We start from the raw sequence: 22,873 nt of genomic DNA on the forward strand, positions 1-22,873 counted from the left end.
GGACGGAGCAGAAAGTGGAGTCTTGGTCAAAGCAAGCCACCCCATTCTATCACCATACATAATTGGGAGTCAAGACCAAGTCTCCTTGGCCACTCCAAGGCCTCTTGAAGATTTAGGGATTGCTCCAGTGATTCCCAGCACCAAGCTTTGACCAATATCACTCAAGGTATCTATGTGTATAAGGCTTGGGTCTCCTCTATTAGGATTCAACAATTTGAGAGGGTGAAGGTAGAGACTACAATGAGTTTTCTTCTAAGGAAAATGGGTAGCTTTCTCACTCTTCAATCTGAGAATTGGGTGTGTAAAATCGTGGGTTTTAGAAAGATATATGAGAGGGTTACTTGGATGAGTACAACAGGAAAGTGTGTAATTGAATTCTCAGGTTTTGGCAGTCTCGCTTGACCAAAAGTCAGTTGAGTGTCGAGCGAGACACACTGCCAACTGATTTCAAAAACTGCAACTCACCTGAGATGTCAACTGAAATCTCCAACTGGCTCGACCAATATTGTTGATGCAGAAACTCCATTTCCAGCATTTGGCCTCTCATCTCAGATACAATATTGCCCACAAATGTACAATTACATAGAAGTTTAATTTGAATGAAAATACATCAAAATTGGCGCAAAATATGCCAACACTAAAATCCTAACAATGTTCTTGTTAAAAGTGTCTACGATGGGAAATAGTGGTTTCAACTTGTCTCCTTTTAACTTATTAAAAAAAAAGGGAAATAGTGGTTTCAAGAACCATTAATTTATGAGCCTGATAGCACTTTTGGCAGTAACCTTATAGTGTTTGCTAATTAAACTAATCTAAGTAATAACTTGTCTTGTTGTGGTGTCTGAAATATATTGTATTTGTGCTTCTCTCACAAATCTAGCTACGATTGCATGATTGGTTTTACTTATGTTTCTCATCCTCATATTGATGTAGCACGAGCTTTCTTGGAGCAGTGTTCAAGAGGGAAGACAGACACAACTTCAACTGCCTCTGCTGATGGGATGGTTGACTCTACTGATTCAACGTATCAGCATGTAAATGTTCTGGTGACTTCTGGATCACTGATACCCAGCCTTGTGAAATGTTTGCTCTTTCGACTTGACAATCTGATAACACATGAAAATGGTAAACCATTCTTTTCTTCATTTCATGCTTAACTTAAATATTTATAATGCCATTGTTCGACTTAAGCTTTGTTTTCTGACTCATAGGTATCTGAACTGCCATTATCTGTTTTTACTTAAATGGCTTATCATTGTTTTGCCACTTCCTGTACAATGTTATGCTCTGTTGCCTGTTTAAAGTCTAAGCTTCAGTTGAATTTACAATTTATCCAAAAAAAAAAGTAAGCTTCAGTTGAAGTTTCCTTAATAGATGGCATAGTGTTTTCAGACCATTTTTGATGTTGTTTCTTGTCAAAATAACAAAGGTGGCGATATTGACAATCAATTTTACAGTTTGAGTGAGCTTATGTTGTTGACTGAATTCTCGTTTATTCCTGTTTTGGTTACATAAAAAGGTCGTATCTAGTGTACAAGATTCTAGCTTTTGTGGGATTTGGGAGAGGTGGTTGGTAGGTAGCCTTACTCTCAATTTTGGTGAGGCTAATTCTTGGGTTGGACTTGAATCTGTGACATATTGCTTGGGTAGAGGGCACTTGCCAACGCACCAAGTTCTGGCCTATTTGTTTTCTCACACACATGTTTGGGATCAAGTTGTGCCTGGTGTAATGTTTTGGTAATGTTACACCACTTTATAACTTTAAATTGGATTAATATTTTGGAAATCCCATTAATAGATTGCATGCTATATTTTTTCTTGATGTGTATTGCGAATTTCATGTCACTTGGATATTGTTTACTATCCTATTCATTGATATAATTTTAAACTATTGAAAATTTAAAATATAAACATTTTATAGATGAGATAGGTATTAGTCTTTAATCATCTTGATATTTTAAGTATGGAGGGTATAAGGTGATGATGTAATCTAATGACGGATTTATAAAGAACTTATTTAATACGAATTTACTAATTGGTGTAATATTAGGAAGAGGTACACCAGGCGGAACTCAAACCTAACTCATATATATACTCCCTTTTCTACGAGAGTCGTTCTAATTCCCGTCTGGAATTAAATCAATACTTAGTCATGCTAAGACAACCCGGTAGGTAAGCGTACCGCCACTTTAAGCCAAGGGGTGCAAATAGCCAGGCTTAGTCGATAAATCTCATGCCAAAGGTTATGCCTATCCATGGTCGGACCTCTCTTCTTGGCCAGCTTTCATTATACATTTCTAGGAAGCTTGTCAGCCAAACACAAAAGCATGACAGTATTTCTACTTATCCAAGAGCATAATATGTGGTTTGCAGGTTTAGACCATTTCCTTGGGGTGGATGGCATTAGAGTACGACCTTTGACTTAATCATAAACAATAGTGTTGTCTAATGCTGAAGACCTTTTTTAGTAGCGGGATTTTTCTAGAAGCTTGCTGACACATGAATTGCAAGAGCATGAACTCATGTTTCCTGCCATTTGATGTGTTTACATGGTTCAGTTGTTTCCTGCCAGTTGATGCATTAGTTCCAGTTGTTTCTCTTGGCTTATGTTAGTGACTTTGGGTTAGGTGGAAAAATTAAAATTATTTTACTATTCAACTTATTTTTGCTACTATTCATAGGCCCCACTACATTTTTTGGCACTATTCATGGGCTCCACTGTACTATTTCCACTAACTTTTACCTTTATTTATAGTATTTTCAGTAATAATTTTTCAGTTTCAACAAAATAAGCGGTATCTAAACATACCCTTAATATTGCAATTTATAAAACTTGATTATGCACTTATCCTGCCCAAAAAAAAAAAAAGAAGCAAAAGGGACTTGATTATGCATTTATAATTTTCCTCTTTTTTTTTTTTTTTTTTCCTCTTTTTTTTATTTATTTTTTTAATATGGATCTTTGGTAAGGCTACCTACCATAACCTCTCTCAAACCCTGCAAAAGTGGGAGTTTTGTGCATTGGGTACGACCTTTAAAATATATGGATCTCTAACTTTTATATAAGCTTAAGTTGTAATGGTTAGTGATAGTTCTGCAATTTCTTCAGTTTACAGCTCATGGGAAGAAGGGAAAATCCAATGTTTTCAATGGATCAAGGAGCGTTTCAGCAGTTCAAATGTTCGTTTTTGTGTAATTGGGGATGGATGGGAAGAATGTGAAGCTGCAAAAATCATGAGATGGCCATTTGTTAAGATTGATCTGCGACCAGGCAGCTCTCACAGGTTTCCAGGCCTCACATTGAGAACGGTAGGTTATTATTTCTCTGTTGTATATGGTAGTCCAGGTGCTGAGAATGACAAAGATTAAGTCTCTCTCACCATCTAACCTTTATATTTTTTGCTTCTCTGGAATTTTTATCTGTACATAGAAACAAAGAAACATCGGTGGATGTTGATGTTTTTAAACAAAAGTTATTAGTCAACCAATTTTGATGACCATTACTACATTAATTATGGTCCTCATAAACCAAGTGTTTTCCCTGAAGATATCTATGTCATCCGACTAGAATTTTTTTTTTGGAATAGCATTTGTAGATTCCATTATTTTTGTATATGTAACATCAAATAATTTTTGTTAAATTTCTAATCCTTTTATTTTTCATTAACTGCAAGTGCTCTATGCCGCTATCTATCTCTATCTATCTTGTACACAAGAATGTATATTTTATGTGAGAAAAAACAAGGGAAAGTGATGACTTTCTTCTATGCTTACCATGAGCTTTTTCCTGAACTAGCACGCGTTTTATGCATATATTTGGAGCATAACAGACCTGCATGTTATTTCTCCAGAACATGCAGATCAAAATTAATGGAATTGATCATGCTTCTTAGTATTAGAATAGCAAATGCCATGCATGGCCCACATTTGAATCCCTGGAAATATTTTAGATGCCTGGCTTTGTGGCCTCTATAGAAGTGGCAATGTCTTGTGGACCAATCCTAATGACTCAGACTTTGATAGGTCCAAGTCTCTTCTTTCTTTGTCAACATATTTAATAGAATCCCACCAATCCTCCTCTTCTTGCTGGTTGGAATGTGGTTGAGAATGTATAGCTGAAATTTTATATCTATGGGGCAGCCCATAGACTGGGCTGTAAGCATCTGATGTGATAGGGGATGTAAATGTGGATAGAATTCTTTACTGATATTTATCTGTTGCCATGAAAGTATTTTTCCTACCAAATCAAGTGGTACTTTTTAATTCAAGTTTGTCATTAGGAAACTCAATTTAGTGGAGTGAAAAGACCTAAAATAATTCAAGTCCAACTTTTCGGCAGCTAAAGTGCATGCCTTATCTTATATATTAGGATGAAATCTCAAATCTGGCATACTGACAAATCAAGTAGATTACTTTAGATAATACTCCCCAAGTGGATGATGTTGAAAACTTGAAGGCATGTCTTTAACTATCTTCAACTAGTGAATTATGTTGTTACAAATAGGTCTGAAATGTTTTGGCTATACCAAACAAAGGGTTGGATTTGGGTACAGATTTTAAAGGGGCTGAACAAAAATAGATTTTTATTCCTCGCACCTTTACTTGGTTTTGATGGGTTCTCTCAACCAGACATGACCCATATATTTTCATGTAACCTGACCCCCTAAAATACTTAAAAGTATTTCTTAAAAACAATATTTTTTTCCTTATTTCCTTCAATACAAATAACAAAGAAAATACTCAATAATAAAAGTTAAATAATACACAAATCCTAGTATCTTTATTTACCATATAAAAAAAAAATCTATTTACAAATATACATTAAAAATGAGTTAACAAAGAGTTAAAATTAAAATTTCACAATAGAAGTAAGGTCAAAATCAGATATGGTCCAGAGTCTCCAGACTAAAACAAAGCTAAATGCTGGCCAACTAGCACGAGTAAAAATCTTTTCAGAGATCCGGGCTGACTTCTTGCAGTTAGAGGTACAGTCAAAACTCACCGTACATGTCATGTTTAAAAATAAATAAAAAAGTAATTCTACGACACTTTTACCACTTATAATTCACAATTATTTCATATAATAAATTGTAATTGATTATTTGTCCTTTTCATATAAACCCACTTTTTCTCTATTCCTTATGGTCTGCAGAATCATGACACTAAAAAGATTGATCTTCGATTTTTTTTTTCTTTTAGTGGCAAGAGAATATTTTGGATCATAAACAGCCTGCCCGTATGACCGTGTTTGGAGGCCTAAAGATAATCTTGTATGCCATAAAGTGTATATATATATATATATATATATATGAGTTGAGTTTAAGTTATACCTAGTGTAATTTTAAGTAATGTTACACCACCCAATAATTAATTATTGAATTAATATTTTGAAAATCCAACCGTTAAATTATATATTTTATATGTCTAAAAAAAAAAAAAAATTATATATATATATATATATATAGAACATGTAGTGAGTCTTCAAAAACCGAAAGTGGCAACTTACATATTCGAACTCAGCTTTTCCTGTCCACTCTTTAAAGTCAAATGTATGCTCCCGAGATAGAAAATAGTAATCCCATGTCACGCGGTATGGAGTTGCAAAGACATAAATATCCATGCATGTCCAACTATGAGCTTCACTAACCTGACAGCACATAGATAACTCTTAAGAATTATTCTTTCGTAACCTAGAAAAAAAAAATCTACCATGTTCAAATACAACACTCCATAACATAATCATGAGACATTAAGCAAACCAGCAGCATCAAAGCTAAGGCTATGAAACATGATCTAGATTATTCAATAGAGACAATAACACATGGTAGGAACTAAAGCCACAACACAGAGATGAAACTTTCCAAGAAATGTCAATAATTAAATGATGGACTTCAGTTCCTTCAAACCCAATGACAAGCACAAAAATCCTCAAAGCATCCAAGAAGCCAGATATAAGAATAAAATTTCAAACAAAAAAGGACAGAGTAAAATGATGAGAGAAGGAGCCTAATCCACAGACAAGCCATCAAAGGAAAACCTGAAAGATTCAAATTTGTACAGCGAAGTTCATTAACTTGATACTAAAAAAATCAATTATCCTGTATACAAACAACATCAACAAGAAGAATGGTAATGAGGAATTTTATCCTGAAATCTCCAACCAAATATTGGAAAAAAAAAAAAAACTGTACAGGTTCATATACACGTACAGGCCTGAACAATCTCCAACGTAAACCAACTAATTGGAAAAATAGACCTGTACAATCTCCAACAAGAAGAAAAGTTATATGTTGCACCTTACAATTGACAGAATCACCACAAAAAAGGGAAACAAAAATGATTTTCTGTGAGGGAAACCTAAACCGTTTCCTCCAAATTTGACTAGATAACAATTTGTGACTTGGGAAATCATGACTAATCTTTATTCATTGTCTACATCTGAATTTATGCAAAAGTAACATCCAATTAGATAATTATAAACACTAACTTCTATAATCTATCATTAAAACTAATCATAACTCATCCTAATCCAAACTAACTTAGAATCAACGATAACAAATTACAAATAATATTCATCTAATATTAATAAAATAAGACAAATAACTGGAAGTAACACCAAATAACAAAATCACAAAGAAAGCTAGTACCCCAAAATTGAAGAAAAGTAGGTATGTTTTTTTACCAAAATCCTTCAAACATTCAATGAATAGAAAAAAACTCAGGAACATTAATATGATCTGACGCTGCAACATTCTTTATTCTCAATTAAACCTTGGAACATAAACCAGCTAATTGGGGTATAAAACAAGGCATTAAATATCTTCCATATCACAATTCACAAACCTCAGACCTACTAATCAAAGTAACTCTCTATCTTCTTTTTAATAGGTAGTAAAACTTATTGAAAATAAAATAGAGAAACTCCCAAGTACACAAGAAGTATACTAGGGAAGCTACAATGAACATCAAAATTTACATAAATCAAGTAACTCATCCAGGGAGGAAGAAGAGTGACAACTTAAAGCAGCCATACAATCATATAGAGAACAAAGTAAGACTAGTTTCAACTCACACAAATCAAGTAGCTCATCCAGGGAGGAAGAAGATTTACGACTTAAAGCAGCCATACAATCATATAGAGAACAAAGTAAGAATAGTTTCAACTCCAAAGATGAAATCTCAACCCCTTCAAAGGCGTGCTTATTCCTCTCTAGCAAGATAGTGCACATAACACAGAGAGGAATGGCCCTCCATACATCAACAGAGCGATGTCTCCCAAAACCTTGTCCAGTAGGCCAACAAATTCATTGTCTTCTCAGGCATTATCCACTGAATCCCAAACAGACAGAACACCATAGACCATATATCAGTTGCATAAGCACAGTGAAGTAGTAGACGATCTGTAGTCTCCCCACTGTTCTTGCACATACAGCATCAATCAACAATACAGATACTACACTTGTGGACATTATCCATTGTGAGGTTTTTCTCTCAAGCTGCTGTCCAAGTGAAAAATAAAAAAAAAGGAACCTTAGTAGGGATCTTAAGCTTCTAGATACTTTTCCACTGGAAGAATAGAGTCAATTGGGTAACAAGGACCTAATAGAGTGACTTAATCTTGAAGCTGCCACCCCTAGTCAGGATACATCGCTTGCAATCTTCACCATCCCTAATTCCCAATTGCTTTTGAGAGAATAGAGAAGATTGAAAAACATTCCTGTAAGTGCCCCATCTCCTAATTATGTGGAGCCCTAGTAAACAATAAATCCTTATGTAGGACTTCATTATGCCAACTCAATAATCAGCCACCAAGGCCTCTTTGTTTCGGGCAATACAAAACATTGCTGGAATAGCTTCCAATAGTGTCACCTCCCCCACACCATACATCCCGCAAAAAGAAGGAACATAATAGCCATTGCCCACCTCAAACATGATAAAACTAATGAATCTCCCCCACCCATTTCATTCCCATGTTTTGTGGCAACTATAGTCCTCCATAAAGTATCTGTTGCTCTCAATACTAAATTTTGTTAGACTTATCTCCAAAATAGAAGATAGAGAAGTGTTACAAAGTTATAACTTTGGAGAGTCAATTGCACACTTTAATAGTTTTGAGAGAAAAGTATTAAATGTGGTATAAGAGAAAAATATAACTTTTATGTTAAATGTGTGATATAGTGTGCATTTGGAATTTGCTTTAAAAAGCTTTGATTTTTGCCTTTCTAACTTTCAGAGAATAAATTGTACATTATGTCATAATTACAAAATAATTATTTAGGCTGTGTTTGGTTCCCATAAAATATTTTCCAGAAAATAGATATTTTTCGGAAAAGGAAAATATTTTCAAGTGTTTGGTTGTATTATGAAAATTGTTGTGGAAAATATTTTCATGTGTTTGGTTCTATTCTGAAAATGCTATTTTCCTACAAATTTTTCACATTTTCTCAGCCATTTTCTTAACATCCAAACAAATTTTATTACAGAAAATTTCAACAACAACAACAAAAATCAACAACAACAGAAAATTTCAATCCATAGAACAAACTCCAATTCAACAACAACAACAAAAATCACAAATCACACAGGAATCAAAATCACACAGAGAAAGAGATCGAGCGGGTCGAAGGTCGAAGACTGGTGGGTTGAAGGCTCTGGGTCGAAGGTGAGAATGCGTGGCAGAGGCGAGATCAAAGGCGAGATCGAGCGGCGCGGTGCGATCGGCGCGGTGCTCGGGGTTCGCTGGTGACGGGACCAGTGCAATCTGGTGCGTATGATTGTCGGACTAGACCTCGGGGTTCGCCGGCGACGTCGCCCTCCCTCTTCTTCCTCGCGCTCTCTCTCTCTCTCTCTCTCTCTCTCTCTTTCCAGAAATCAATTGAAGTGAAAATAGGAACGGAAATGTATTTCAGTGGTCAAAGCAAATTTTTTACGGTCAAATGAAAATGATTTCTGGAAAATTTTATTTTCAAAACCAATCAAACAGCCTATTTTACGGAAAATGATTTTCTGAAATTATTTTCTCCCAAAACAAACGCAGCCTTATTTTCGCGCAACACATTGATACACAGGATAAAAGTTAAACTGCAAATTTAAATAGAGCATATGCTATTTTAAGAGCATTCGCACCCGGGAATGCTACTCTATCCCATTTTACCATATCAAAAAGTCATTTTATCAATTATACAATACCATTTTACAATATATCCAACATCCTAACTTTTATTTTCCTACTCTACTTATTAAAATAATATATCTAAACAATTAAATATATTTTTCCTTTTTTTTTTTTTTTTCCAATTTTCTCCTCCACCTTCCCTCAACCTCTATCACCACGCCTCCACTACCCAGTCACCACCATCGCGCCTCAACCATGCCCACCACGCCACCACTGTCCACTGCCCAGCAAAATCCCACCAAAATAAAAACCCATATTAAAAAAAAAAAAAAAAAAAAAACAGAGCAACCATGTGGAATCCAAAATCCAAAATCTAACGCTGTGACCTTGCCATGAACTCACCCACACCGATCTCCACCAAGCCCATCACCAATCTGAGCAACCCACAACTCACAACGCCATGACCCACAACCCACTTTAGCCATAACCACAGAACCTGCCGATCACAGCAAAAAAAATGAGAGGAGGATGGTTAAGCTACAGTGCGATGAGAGATGAGAGAGAGGCCGTGTGAAGCTTCAGCGATGGAAAGAGTGAGAGGCTTGGTGAAGCTTTAGCAATGAAGGATGGTTTGTGATGTTGATGTTGAGAGGAGGATGGTGTTTAGGTTTAAAGAGAGGAGAGAGCAAACGGAGAAACAGAGAAGAAAGAGAAAGAAGAAAATAGAAATAATGAGTGAGAGGAGAGAAAATTTTTGAGGGAAAGTAGAATTAAAAAAAAATATATATATATATATATTTTTTTTTACAATACTGCTATAGTGCAATTCTAAAATAGAATTGCCCTAGTAATATTGCAATACTTGAATTTTACAATTCGGATGTGGGAGATTTTTTGGACCTTTATGTTAAATCTTGCCGACACATGGCCTATAGCATTTCCAACATGAATGCTGTAACATTTATAATACACTTCTGCAGAACATGTCAACCCTGTCCGAAATTTGCATGGCATGTCGTACCTGACAATCCTAAATGATGAGCGTACTACCAGACCAGAAAATCCAAGTAGATGCCACTTTTACTGTAGATTATTGTGAGATCAAGATGACTGAAATGAAGATGTAGTCTGACTATTCATGAAAGCAACTAAAAAATTCGTGTATAATCTAAGCCTGTATACCTGGAAAAGCACTCACTAGTGAACTCATATTTGGCACATGGTTGATCTAAGGAATAATGTTATTGGTATGACTCTTCAAAAAAAAAAAAAAAAAAAAAAAAATNCCATCGCATAACACCATCCCTAACAATGGATGATTAAAGCGACTAAACCTCTAATACCCAAACCACCAGATTGAATCAGCTCACAATGGTTTTCCAATTGCTAATCAAGTAACTCTCACAAAAGTCAACCCCAGACTAGTTTTAAAATTCTACAACTACAATATGATCTGATATTCAATATTCCTTATTCTAAATTCAACCTTGGAACATAAACCAACTAATTGAGGAATAAAACAAAGCATTTAAGTATCTTTGAAACCAAAAAACCTCAGAATTACCTTCAAAAGTAACAATCACAAAAGCTCAACCCAAGACCAACAACGAAGTTTGCCAACTACAATATCCAGAATCCCAGATACCAAAGATTCCAAGCTCCATGAAAGCAACTAAATTCAAAGAAACCATACAAAATAAACCGAATTTGAGTTCATCCCAGCCTCAACCAACAAATCCAGCTTCTTCTTCTTCTTCTTTATGAATAACCAGCAATGAAATTTAAGAATTACAGATTATCACTTGTTTCAAAAAGCTAATCTGTTGGGAAAAGATTTAACCACTTGTTCCCCGACCACACCCTCCACCTTTCTTTTACAAGTGAAAGAATTGCTACTTGAGCTAGAGCTCATTGACAACGCACATATCCATTATTCTAACATACAAATCCAATACTCATACCCAATACTCAAATTTCACCCAAACCAAATCAACTCAAACAAAAAAGCAAAACAAGCCCATACAACTAAGCTCATTCCAGACACCACCAAATCGAAGTAAAATGAGCATGTACACACTACTCCAAATTCCATTAACACAAAACAAGAAACTCAAGATACCCAAAACTCCAGAACCCACCAATACTGAAAAAACAATAGCACAAAAAACAGAACAACCCATCAAAATTTAAATGTAAAAGTAAATTTCGATTTGCAGACATTATAAAGGGTCCCACGATTCAATCTTGCAATGAAGTTCAACAAATCTAATACCCAGATACCCAATACTCCAATTACAACAAAACCAACTAACTCAAACAAAACAAGCAAATCAAACTCATAAAACTAAGTCAAATTCCAGACACCACCAAGCTCAACTACAAGACACACCCAAACACACAACAAAACCATACAAAAAGATTAACTGACATTACACCTTTGTGAAGGGTGCCACACCAAATTCCAGACAGTCTTGTTGTGAACTCCATCCAAGCCGTGGTGTTGTAAAAGCAAGCGCCTTTCCACCCTCGAGAGTTTGGTTCTGGAGAGAGACAGCGTGGGCAAAGGTCCACTGCGCTGGAGCGAGTTGAGGATAGGCCATGACACATGTCTTGGCAACAAAGGCAGAACATCCTTTGGGCGAAACGGCAATTTCACCCCATGTGGGAGTGCCAGGAAGACAGAAATACTATGATGATGTTGATGAACAAGAAGATGGAAAGCGAAGAAGCCATAGCTTTGCTTCTCCCCTGAAAAAAAAAAAAAAAAAAAAAAAAAAGGTTATTGCCTTATTGGTATGACAATTTTCCCATTTTTCATAGCAGTTAAATAGACTCTTTTTTTTTATTTAGTCAGTTATTATTGATAACACTTTATTATTTGCTTTCAACAACTTGTCCTGTACAGTTGTGAAAAATTTTATGAGTATTATAACCTGAGAGTTACTGTAATCTAAGCAAAAACATGGGTGTCGATGTTCTATACTCAACGAGATAAAGGCTGGGGGTGGGATTGCTCACAGACATGATGTAGGCCTTATCATTGTTCAATAACAACCAAACTCTGAGAGGTTGTTTTTGCTGCACTACATAAATGCATATACTAATAATATATATATATATATATATTGTTTTGGTGGGTATTTTGTGAAAAGATACACTTTATTTGAGGTCTTAATATAACTTACTATAGATTAAAATTCTCGATGTTAAAGATATATTAACCCATTAGTATAGGCCCAAGTTTGATTCTATTTTATGTGCAAACTAAATTTCCTACTTGTACTAGAAGTCTATTAGTTTAGAGTTTAGCCTACTATATATACTCATGTTATGGTTCATTATAATATAGGTTTTGTACTACACTCTTATATAATAAAGATTTATTCATTAAGGGTTTCCTCTGTGGACATAAGCTGTAAAGCTGAACTACGTAACCTAGTGTTCTTGTGTTTATATTTTATGCTTCCCTTTTTCGCATTTATTTAAGTATATTCAACATGGAATATATCATAGCTAATATTCAACTTGGTATCAAAGCCACCTTCCTAAAACCATGGTTTTATGTTTTTATGGTGTGTTTAAGAGCAATCTTTGTCTTTCTCGGTATTTCTTCGATGCGTTCATCTTCTTTGGCTATCCATTGCTATCGTCAAAACTCTTCGGTATAGTCATGTCATTGTTAGAAGTCACATCAACATTGTAAGACCATTGCCTTCCTCAAACCACCATCATAGAGCCAAATTTCATTTAAGGGATCTTCTCAACCTTATCAAATTTCAAGTTTTTATCAAATTTCCATCTTAAGTTTGAGAGGGGGTGTTAAAGATATATTAGCCTATTAGGATAGGCCCAAGTCTGATTCTACTTTATGTGCAACCCAAGTCTCCTACTTGTACTAGAAGTCTATTAGTCTAGAGTTTAGTTTACTATATATACTAATGTTATGGTTCATTGTAACACAAGTTTTGTACTATACTCTTATATAATAAAAAATGTAGCCATTAAGAGTTTCCTCTGTGAACATAGGCCGTAATGCTGAACTACGTAACCTAGTGTTCTTGTGTTCCTATTTTATGCTTCCTTCTTCCGTAACTATTCAAGCATATTCAATATGAAATATATCATAACTAATATTTAACTCTCAATATTTGTCTTGAGTTTAATTTTCATAAATTTAAGGGTGTATATAGTGCCACATCATTCAAAATTCTATAACAGAGTTTAGTTACAAAATTGGTTGTAGTCTTAGATTATAACCTTACTCAATATCTTTTTATTGGAGGTGAATTTTGACAAATTCACCATTGGATTATATCTTCTTCTTATATCCTTTATGCTTGCACAATTTCTAAAAAATTAAAGACTAATAGCTATGTCTTCAATAAATTTTTTAAATTGCAAGTTTTTGTAGTTTAAAATTATGCATAAAATATAAGTTTATAGATCATATAGTAAATAATATCCGATTAATACAAAATTTGGCATGTGTATTAAGAGTGTAAAGAACACGCAATTCAACGGTTAGATTTTCAAAATATTTAATAATGTTTATTTTATTGAGTAAGATTGTAACCTCATGTTATAACCAATTTTATAGCTAAAGTTTGTCCAAATCCTATTAATCATAAAACAGACTCTCTCTATTCAAAGCCAATAAAAAAGATCATTTTTCTATGCTTATCGATTCGACTTCAATTATGTTATATTTATTAGAAAATATAAAATATAATAATAATATTTTGTTAGAAAAGTTGTTGGGATTGTGAGTGAGAGACGGAAAAGAATGAAAAAGAAGCCAAAAGTAGAATTTACGTGATTTGGTCTTAGAGGTTTACATTCATGGCAAAAAGACCTTGATATATATATTGAAGAGGCTTCATCTTTATTATTAAGTTCTATATATTACAATGAACCCATTGAATGTACTTTTTAATAAGATAAATTCTAGCAAACAATTTAATTAAAAAAAAAAAAAAACTATGATTACCATACTTAAACCACAAGGAGGATTAAGATTACTTTGTTTGCACTTTAGGTAGGATCAGGGTGGAGGGTGGGAGGGGGGGCGCCGACCCCCTAGATTTTTCAAAAATGCCCCCTCCTCCATTTTAATGTTAAAAATTCAAAATATTGAGTAAATTTTAGGTAATGGCCCCCTTCATTTTTTATTTTATTTTAAGTATTAATGCTCTTTAATTTATTGTTGTCTCCTTTATTTTCCTTTCAATGTTGACTTTTTGTCATATATAAGTCATTAATTTTAGGAGCATTTAAAGCATAGGTTTATAAAAAATATATAAGTAAATCTCTTTAGTAAAAGGTTTTTATTTTTTATTTTTTTTCCTCCCAAAAATAAAGTCATATGCATTTATATTGAGAGAGTTAAGAATACAATGATACATTTAACATGGCCCCCATTGAGAAAATTTTCTAACTCCACCATTGGGTAGGATTAGATGTAATGAACTTGGACTAAAGTGATCATATAACAAACTTGAGTATTGATTAGGATTGTGCCTTGATATGTTTAGCATCTCACTCAAACTCAAGGTGGAAGCCTAAAGACAACTTAAGTTTGGAAAGATGGTAAAATCTTGAGGGAAAATGTAACTGGATTGGTTGCGGAGTAGCTTGACTAGGGTGTTTAATGTGGAACAAAGGCCAAATGTATGCAATGATTGAGACTTAAATATGCTCACAATGCAGATCATACATGCGTATTCTATTGATCAAAGGTTGGTTTGAAAAACTCTAATTAAAGATGATAGAGATGCATGACCATAAAGAAAGCCAAAATGCCGTTGATCAAAGGCATGGTCTTAGTAACATGGCCTGAAGATGATAAAGACGCATAATCAGAGAGAAAGCCAATCGATGAGGATACCTGTTAAGTGATACTTAGTTAATTATATGGTTGACAACATTTGATAAGAAGAAAAACTGGGAATCAGGTATAAAAGAAAGATGCACGTGCCTATTGAATGTAGTTGAAATCACCAAGATTGTCTTTCAAAAAATTACCAAATCTAGACATTGTCCATGATAAGTGATAGATCATGATGAGCCCTATAGAGTGGCTGGCAATGGCGGCAAGAGAAAGAACTTGGATCTAGTAACTAAAGATATGGATTAATGAAGATAAAAAATATTTGACTTTGATACCGACTTAAAAAAAGAAGATAAAACTCGACTATATTACTCTGTTAGAAAAAAATGTTCGGCTTAGGGGTGAGAGAGACAAAAAATAGTCTTTGATACTTATATATTTATAGCAAAAGTCCTCGTTAGTTATGTATTTATTATTAAGCTTTGCGTACTCCAAGAAACCATTTGAAGGGTATTTTTAGTAAGTTAAAGTCTTACCATTTGAAGGGTATTTTTAGCAAGTTAATGTCTTTGATTAATATGGATTCTAGTTAATTCAATTGGTAAAGTCTCTAATAATTATATAAGAGGTTCGAAGTTTAATCTCTACCTATACTAAAAATTGATTGATATCAAAAACTAAACTAATGATATAGTACTTGAATTATACATAAGATTATGATCACTTAAACTACAATCAAAGTGTAATTAGATATAATAAATTTAGTCTGTTTAAATACTGTATATTACTAAAAACTGAAATTTTTTTTTAAATAAAATATTTGCGAGTCTCGTAAATACTGTACACGACTCGCTGAAAACACTAAATGCAACTGAAAAGTCAGTTTCAACCCTGTCCAAACGTACGCCAAGCAGAGTAAAAGTGAAATTTGACCGACAGTCCCGATTCCTCTGTTCTTCAACGTGGCTAATTGTGAGATATCCAATTCCCTGGAGAAAGAGGAGTGTAAGGCTGGTTGCGTTGCATCAATCACGTGCAACTATTAGATTACCACCAATAGCAAAGTAGAGAGAGGGTGGGGGGCCCAGAGTTTCAGAAAAAGTTGATCTTGATATGCCACCAACAGAAATGGTAGCTAAAAGCCCAACATCTATCTAAAGGAGAGTAGGAACCATGAAAGTTTCACTGCAACTCACCTAACACCTCAAAATGAAAGGAAAAATTATTGAGCAAGGACCACATTATTGGTCATAATTGGCTATGTGACGAGTTATGAGCAGTAAAAATATGGTTATAAGTCTCTATAGATCCATATAATTAATACTTACAACTCATTATGTGACGAATTGTAACTAAAATTGTGACCAATTATATGATTCTAACATTGCTCAAAATTATTGGCTCATACTCTCTCTCACAAAGGGTGGATTTCACTGGTAGACCGACCCCTTGAGAGAAAAGAAGCATAGTTCCGGACGATGCAATAAGCCCGAAAATAAAGTGAGAAAAGGGAAAACAACGTAAAAAATCTCTTTTTACACCCAACTTTTTCCACAATACTTTAGTCCAATGTCCCTTTCTCAAAAAAAAAAAAAAAAAAAAAAAACTTTAGTCCAATGTCCACTAACATCCTGTCGCTCTCTCTCTCTCTCTCCACTTCATCAAAAAAAAAAAAAAAAAAAAAAAAAACTTTAGTCCAATGTCCACTAACATCCTGTCGCTCTCTCTCTCTCTCTCCACTTCATCTGCTACAAGTTGCAAAGGTATGTGTCTGCCCCACTTCCACGATGTTAAAGCTCAATTTCATTGCCCTATGATGTGGATTTAAGTTTCTTTCCTTTTTTTTTCCTGGCATCTTCATTACTGCTTTTGGTTCATGGGTTGCTTTTAATGCAAAATTTCTCAATTGGGTTTGGTAATTTCTAATTGTCTGACATCCTTTTTTGCATGGTCTATTACATCTCTTTCTTGCGTTTTTCATTGATATGTGGCTTAAATTGCTAGACAATCTTAGGTGTTTTAGCAGGCCCTTTGTAGTAACATTTTCAAGTGTGCTTTTTTCTTTCTCTATCCAGGAATGGTTAAGTGTGGGAGAGAATGAGCATGCTCTGCTTCTCTGAGGGAGAAAACTACAAAGAGCTAGGAAGAGAAAAGAGTAACTCTCTGAGATTTTATAATGCCAGTTCCGCTTGCCCCATACCCGACACCGGCTCCAGCACCATACACACCACCTGCTAATGGTATCTTACACAGTTCCATACTTAGCTTAAGCTTTAACAATGTCAAATCTCTGTCTTTTTCATTTCTGATAAATAAGAGGATTATTTAAGAAATCTAGGAATCTTTCGACCACCGAATGATGAATTAGATGTAGTAAGAAAGGCTTTTCTTTTTCTTTTTCTTTACATTCTGTCTTCTAAGAAAATATAAGGTCTAATTATATAATTAATTTCAAGCATAGTTTCAAAGGAGAAAAAAAATTCCGACAAGTTCATCGAGAAGAATAATTATTAGGTGGGTTAGTCAAATCAAAAGCTAATAAAATTAGAATAGAACATATTAGATATGGGAGAATTCTTGAATTAGCAATACTTGCTATACATTTCAGCAGTGTCAATGCTGGAAAATAGTGGTTTTGCACTAGTTCAAAGTTGTTATGTTTCTATTAGATATGACTGATGAAATAGTTTATGTCTATGTCGGTGATCAGGTGCGCAGAGCCAGCTTGTGTGTTCTGGATGTCGAAACCTTTTACTGTATCCCGTTGGAGCAACTTCTGTATGCTGTGCTGTCTGCAATGCAGTCACAGCAGTGCCACCTCCTGGTATGTTCTCTATTTATTTTGGAGTTTATATTATCAGTTCAGTTCAATTTTGAGTGTCAATCTATATTTGGACTGAACAAGTAAACATAGAAAATGAACACTCAGTTTTTGCTTGTACAACTCTTTGCCAGGCACTGAAATGGCCCAGTTGGTTTGTGGAGGCTGCCACACCTTACTCATGTACATTCGTGGTGCAACAAGTGTACAATGTTCTTGTTGTCACACTGTGAATCTAGCCTTGGAAGGTGTATAACTATTTACAGCATAAACAATTTTACAAGAATTTTTTTTCCTCTCCACCATATAATCTCTTAAAATTTAGAAATATCCTCTGTTCTATGTTATGATCGGCTACCTTAAAATTGAGTAATCACTAAATGGGGGCAATCGTCAAATGTATTGTGACAGCAAACCAGGTGGCACACGTCAATTGTGGTAATTGCAGGATGCTATTGATGTACCAATATGGAGCACGATCTGTGAAATGTGCAGTCTGCAATTTTGTGACATCAGTTGGGGTCAGTATTCTTTTGCACTCACTGGGTAAATGTTAATGGAACTAATAGGTTTCTTGCTATAATGCAAGTGACCCTGAAAATTTAAATTCAAACTAAAGAAAGCATTTCTAATCAGTAAATTGAAATTTAATAGCTATTTAAGGTGTATAATTCATGAGCAAATGAAGCTTCAAGGTATGATGCATGTAGAGTTGAAGCCAACTGCAATATTAAAAAAAAAAATGTTGAAATCTTTTTTCTGCTTTGTCTTCTCCCTAACTCCTATATCCACATTGAACCCCCAAGGGGAAAAAATAATTTGCAAATGGGATCTCATGTGCTTCCAAATGTTTCCATAAGCAACATTATAAATACAATTATCTACGTTCTATCTATATAAGATGAATTGGTGGCCGAAATTAAGATGAATTAGGGGCCAAAATTTGGAATTTTCACGTATAACTAAAATATACTTTAACAAATTAAGCTAATTGCAATACCATGACCAATTAACTGAGTTTAACTTATAAAGATGTTGAGCATAACTTGTTATGCACAAGGTTATCTAGGTACAAATATGTGTATGATCTCTGAAATCTCACAAAAATTATTCTTGAATTTCATCCTTAACACTTTAACTACTTCCTTTTTCTCTCTAACATTGAGAGATACCATATGCAAAATATCACAATAAAGAACTGTCCCTATTTTGGTACATTTATATTTCATATTTTGTTAACTGTGGTGTCACCGGATGATGCAGGCCTCAGCAAGCACTACTGAACAGAAGTTCAACAGTTAAAAATTTTCACACAACTAAGTTGGTCATTACCAGCTCTACAACCTTGGTTTTGCGTAAAACAATATTCCCCATCAGTGTATCTTTCAGCAAGCAGAAGACCCTTCCCCTAGTCACATGTATAGAGTTATTTTTTTCCCCTTGCGTGATGTCTTTTATGAATAAGTATTGACAGGTTGGAATGGATGTATGTAAACTATTCTATTAGAAGACTTTTGAGTGCTTTTGGAAATCTTCAGATAAGATGAACTTCATTTTCTTTTATTTTGGCATGTGTGTATGAGTGGCATCAAATACACGGGAAGATTTTACATCAGATACTTTCTGCTTTTTGGTTGGGTCAATTTTTCCAAGTACAAACAATTGCTTGGCAGCAATTAAGACACCTAACATTAATCATTGAGGACCAAAGAGATATTTTAGAGACAGTACTGGATTGATGATTATCTAAAAGAAGTACATTATTAAGATGTAAGACCATGACTTTCATGAGTAACCTCACAATGATTTTAGGATTAGAGAAAACCCGAAAAGAATCTTTAAACAAAGACAACATAGACATGTAATTCAAAATTGGATAAAAACCTTCCTACGGAGGATTTTGATACCAAAATATGCAAGAAAAGGTTTGATAACATAGCTGTTTGCCAAGAAAGGGAGAGAGGGAACATGAGGTCAGTATAGCAAATTATCCATTACTAGGCACAGATCCACACGATGCATGGATATATATAATTATTTTGTAATATGCTATAATGTATAATTTATTTGAAAATAATTTGTTCTCCTTAAAAATTAAACTATTTTTAAAAGTATTATCAATTTCCGTTCTATTATTTTGGGTTTTTCTTAATAACTAAATCATGAAATCAATGAAGAATAAAAAAAAAAAAAAAACAATGTCTATACATATCTATACTATATATAATAATGGAAGTTTTGAAAAAAAAAAAAAAACTTCATTTTTTCTCTTAAAATTCCTTAAAAATGTCTTTGGCCACTTAAGAAACCTTCATTGTCAAACTCTCATGTATCTAGGTTAATGATCCTAAACCCTATAAGAACCAAATTCCACATTTAGCATTATCAAAATCAAATAAAAATTAAACCCCCAATTAATCATGTTTTAAGTTTTTCTATTTCCTCATGACCTAACTTTTGAGGTAGATTTTTTATTATCTATTGGATGGCAAGATCAAATTATTATATGCTGCATATAATAAGAAAAAGTGCGCTAAGCATAATATTTGTCGAAGCCAAACAGAAATAGAGAAAGGTTCCACAATAAAAAAGAACCATTGAGTCAAAAAGTATGAAAGCAGTAATTGGAGTATAATTACAACGTATACTCTATTATTGTTTCAAAACAATCATAAGTAAATACATTAAACTTTGGTTTTTCTTTTCTTCCTTTTTTTACATAGAGTTAAACAAATGTCAAATGTAAGAAAACTAAAATGTCAAAGATAAAAAAATTGAACGGGTAAAACACAAATATAAAATAAAATTGTACAACATGAATATGAAGTAAGAAATTGTTGTAGAGATTTCCAATTCTTGAAAACCCTTGTCATAACTGACAAACCAATCCTAGCCACCCTTAGACCCAAAGTGATCACATTGATGACAACCCACAAAAAAGCATATCATCCACAAACTTTAGAAATCCAATGGAAAAACTGAAGTTGGGGGAAAAGAAAAAATAAGAAGGGAAAGAACAAACCTAAAGGGACTTTCCAAATCTGATGCCACTTTGGCAACTTTTGCGGAGGTAGAAAGACCAACTGTAAATTTATAGTGCTAAAAATAACATAGTTAATCACAGAAGTGGTAATTGAAGGGTTTGAATTTCAAAAGAGCAAAACGGTTTTAAAGGAGAAAATGAAGAGTTGAGAATTGGAAGAAGGATAAATTAATGGTGAGTTGGATTTAATGAGTTAAAGAACGTGTAAGGTTGTTCATGGTGAGTTAGATTTAATGAGTTAGAGAATCTGTAAAGTTGCACTATTTATTTATATATTAATATTGCTTAAAAAATGAAGGAAAAAAGAAAAGAAAAAAAAGGAGACACGGTCAAAGACATGGCTCAACTGGAGTGTAGCAATAATAAATGATACGCTTCAGCTTTTAGATATATATAAACAAAGTTTAAAACCGATGTCATATATATTGACAAAAGCATAGAAGAAAAATTACTAGCTAGTAGCTAAAATATAGCAGCATATTATATATATCTTATCATTCAATCATCTCAGCAGTATACAACTTATTCTAATCAACTTCAATTGGCCCGCTTTCATGTTGATTCACATGCCCGAAAAAGTGTACTAATTTATGTATCCTCTTTAGCCACAACTTTTTTTTCCCTTGATCTGGAAACATGTTAATGCTTTTTGATGGTGCAATGGTACTTCTTTGTAGCACATGATGAGAACATTTTAACTGACTTCTTTTCATTTTGTGTAGGAGATTTCCTAGGTCTCAAAAAAGCGATACTAGCTAGTTCTTTGACAAAACCACTCATCCACAATCACATGGCCATTCTGTATCCCCATGTATACTTGGCTTTCAATCAACTTCTATTGTGTCCTTCTATTCAAATATGCTTTATTGAATAAAGCTCTAATATTAAAATTAAACAACCGTTTATACATTTTTTGTTAGATGAAATTTTCTGAAAAGCACTCGACCATTCTAACTTTGAATTCATTTGTTCAACAAATATATTTTCAAAATACAAGTCATGTCATCATCATCAGATAATAGTATTGGACCTCTTCCTTGTCCTATATCTTTCTAGATTTGGATAGATTATTGAATAATTTTAACTAAAAATACTTATAAATATTTTTAGGGATTTCTTTCACTCTTTCTTCATTTTCCTTTTTTCTTTTTTTTTAAAAAATTCTTTTTCAACTCTATTAAAGTACTCTCATTTAAAACTACACCTATGCCCCCATCCCCATCTGTGTTCAACCTACACCCACCTCATCTCCTATGCCTCAGTTCGCTTCCATGCCTGTGGCTACACCCGCATCTGCATCTGTGCTTACACCTGCTTCTCCCAACTGAAATTTGGGCTCTTCATGCATAGCTACAATATACTTTAAACAAATTAAGCTAATTGAAATATCATGTCGAATTAATTAAGTTTAAATTATAAACCATGTTTAGCAAAATTTGTTATGCACTAGGTTATCTAGGTACAAACATGTGTATAATCTAAAAAATTTAGATAATTAAATAAGTGGTGATGTAAGACTAGCCAACTGTAACCTCAATACTAGAATTAGAGAAAAGCCAAAAGGAATAATTAAGTAAAGACAAACTCTTCTTTCACTTAAAAAAATTACATAACTCGCAGTAACTTGCTGTATAATATAAATAGGTGTTAAATATACACATTTAAACTCAAAAACTATCCACATTAGTCTATCTTAAGGGAAAATTCCATCTATAGAAAAAAGTGTTAAATATACACATTTAAACTCGCCACAAATTTTAAAAATCCAATGAATGGTTTTACAGTTTTACTTTTTATTAATGTCTTAGTCATGCAAATCATCCGCCAGTAAAATATGATAATACTAAAAATGTTACAAATGAGATCATGGAAAAAAAATTGATAAAATTGATTAGCCACTATCATTACAGAATAGATGTCTCTATTTTTACACATCAAGGGACTGAAATGTATAGAGTTTAAGGTATATGTAAAGATTCACCAAAAAAAAAAAAGTATAGGTAAAGGTTTAAAAAGTATATGTAAAGGTTTTAAAAAAGTATATGTCTATGTAAATGTTTTGTTAAT

At 33.7% G+C, this 22,873-nt stretch overlaps 2 protein-coding genes across 3 annotated transcripts in view; both read left to right on the forward strand.

The window, feature by feature from the left end:
* Nucleotides 1–3,667, forward strand: part of LOC112000978 (eyes absent homolog) — an 11,485-nt gene extending 7,818 nt beyond the window's left edge. The window contains exons 5-6 of the mRNA XM_024033148.2: nucleotides 934–1,125; nucleotides 3,110–3,667. Of these exons, the coding sequence (XP_023888916.1) occupies nucleotides 934–1,125; nucleotides 3,110–3,369 (452 nt within the window). The 3' untranslated portion in view covers nucleotides 3,370–3,667. The remainder of the gene's footprint in view (nucleotides 1–933; nucleotides 1,126–3,109) is intronic.
* A 12,960-nt stretch (nucleotides 3,668–16,627) lies between these two features.
* Nucleotides 16,628–19,378, forward strand: LOC112000975 (protein LOL1). 2 transcript variants are annotated; one of them, XM_024033146.2, is made up of 6 exons: nucleotides 16,628–16,705; nucleotides 17,018–17,182; nucleotides 17,653–17,766; nucleotides 17,898–18,011; nucleotides 18,175–18,284; nucleotides 19,027–19,378. In XM_024033146.2, the coding sequence occupies exons 2-6, from the start codon at nucleotides 17,119–17,121 to the stop codon at nucleotides 19,063–19,065; spliced, it is 441 nt and encodes a 146-aa protein (XP_023888914.1). In that variant the 5' UTR covers nucleotides 16,628–16,705; nucleotides 17,018–17,118; the 3' UTR covers nucleotides 19,066–19,378. The 2 variants fall into 2 exon arrangements, with proteins under 2 accessions (XP_023888914.1, XP_023888912.1); XM_024033144.2 differs by lacking the exon at nucleotides 16,628–16,705 and adding an exon at nucleotides 16,729–16,857.
* Nucleotides 19,379–22,873: the final 3,495 nt, after the last annotated feature.

Source organism: Quercus suber, unplaced genomic scaffold (assembly GCF_002906115.3).
Source record: "Quercus suber isolate HL8 unplaced genomic scaffold, Cork oak 2.0 scaffold_224, whole genome shotgun sequence".
NCBI classification, from domain to species: Eukaryota; Viridiplantae; Streptophyta; class Magnoliopsida; order Fagales; family Fagaceae; genus Quercus; species Quercus suber.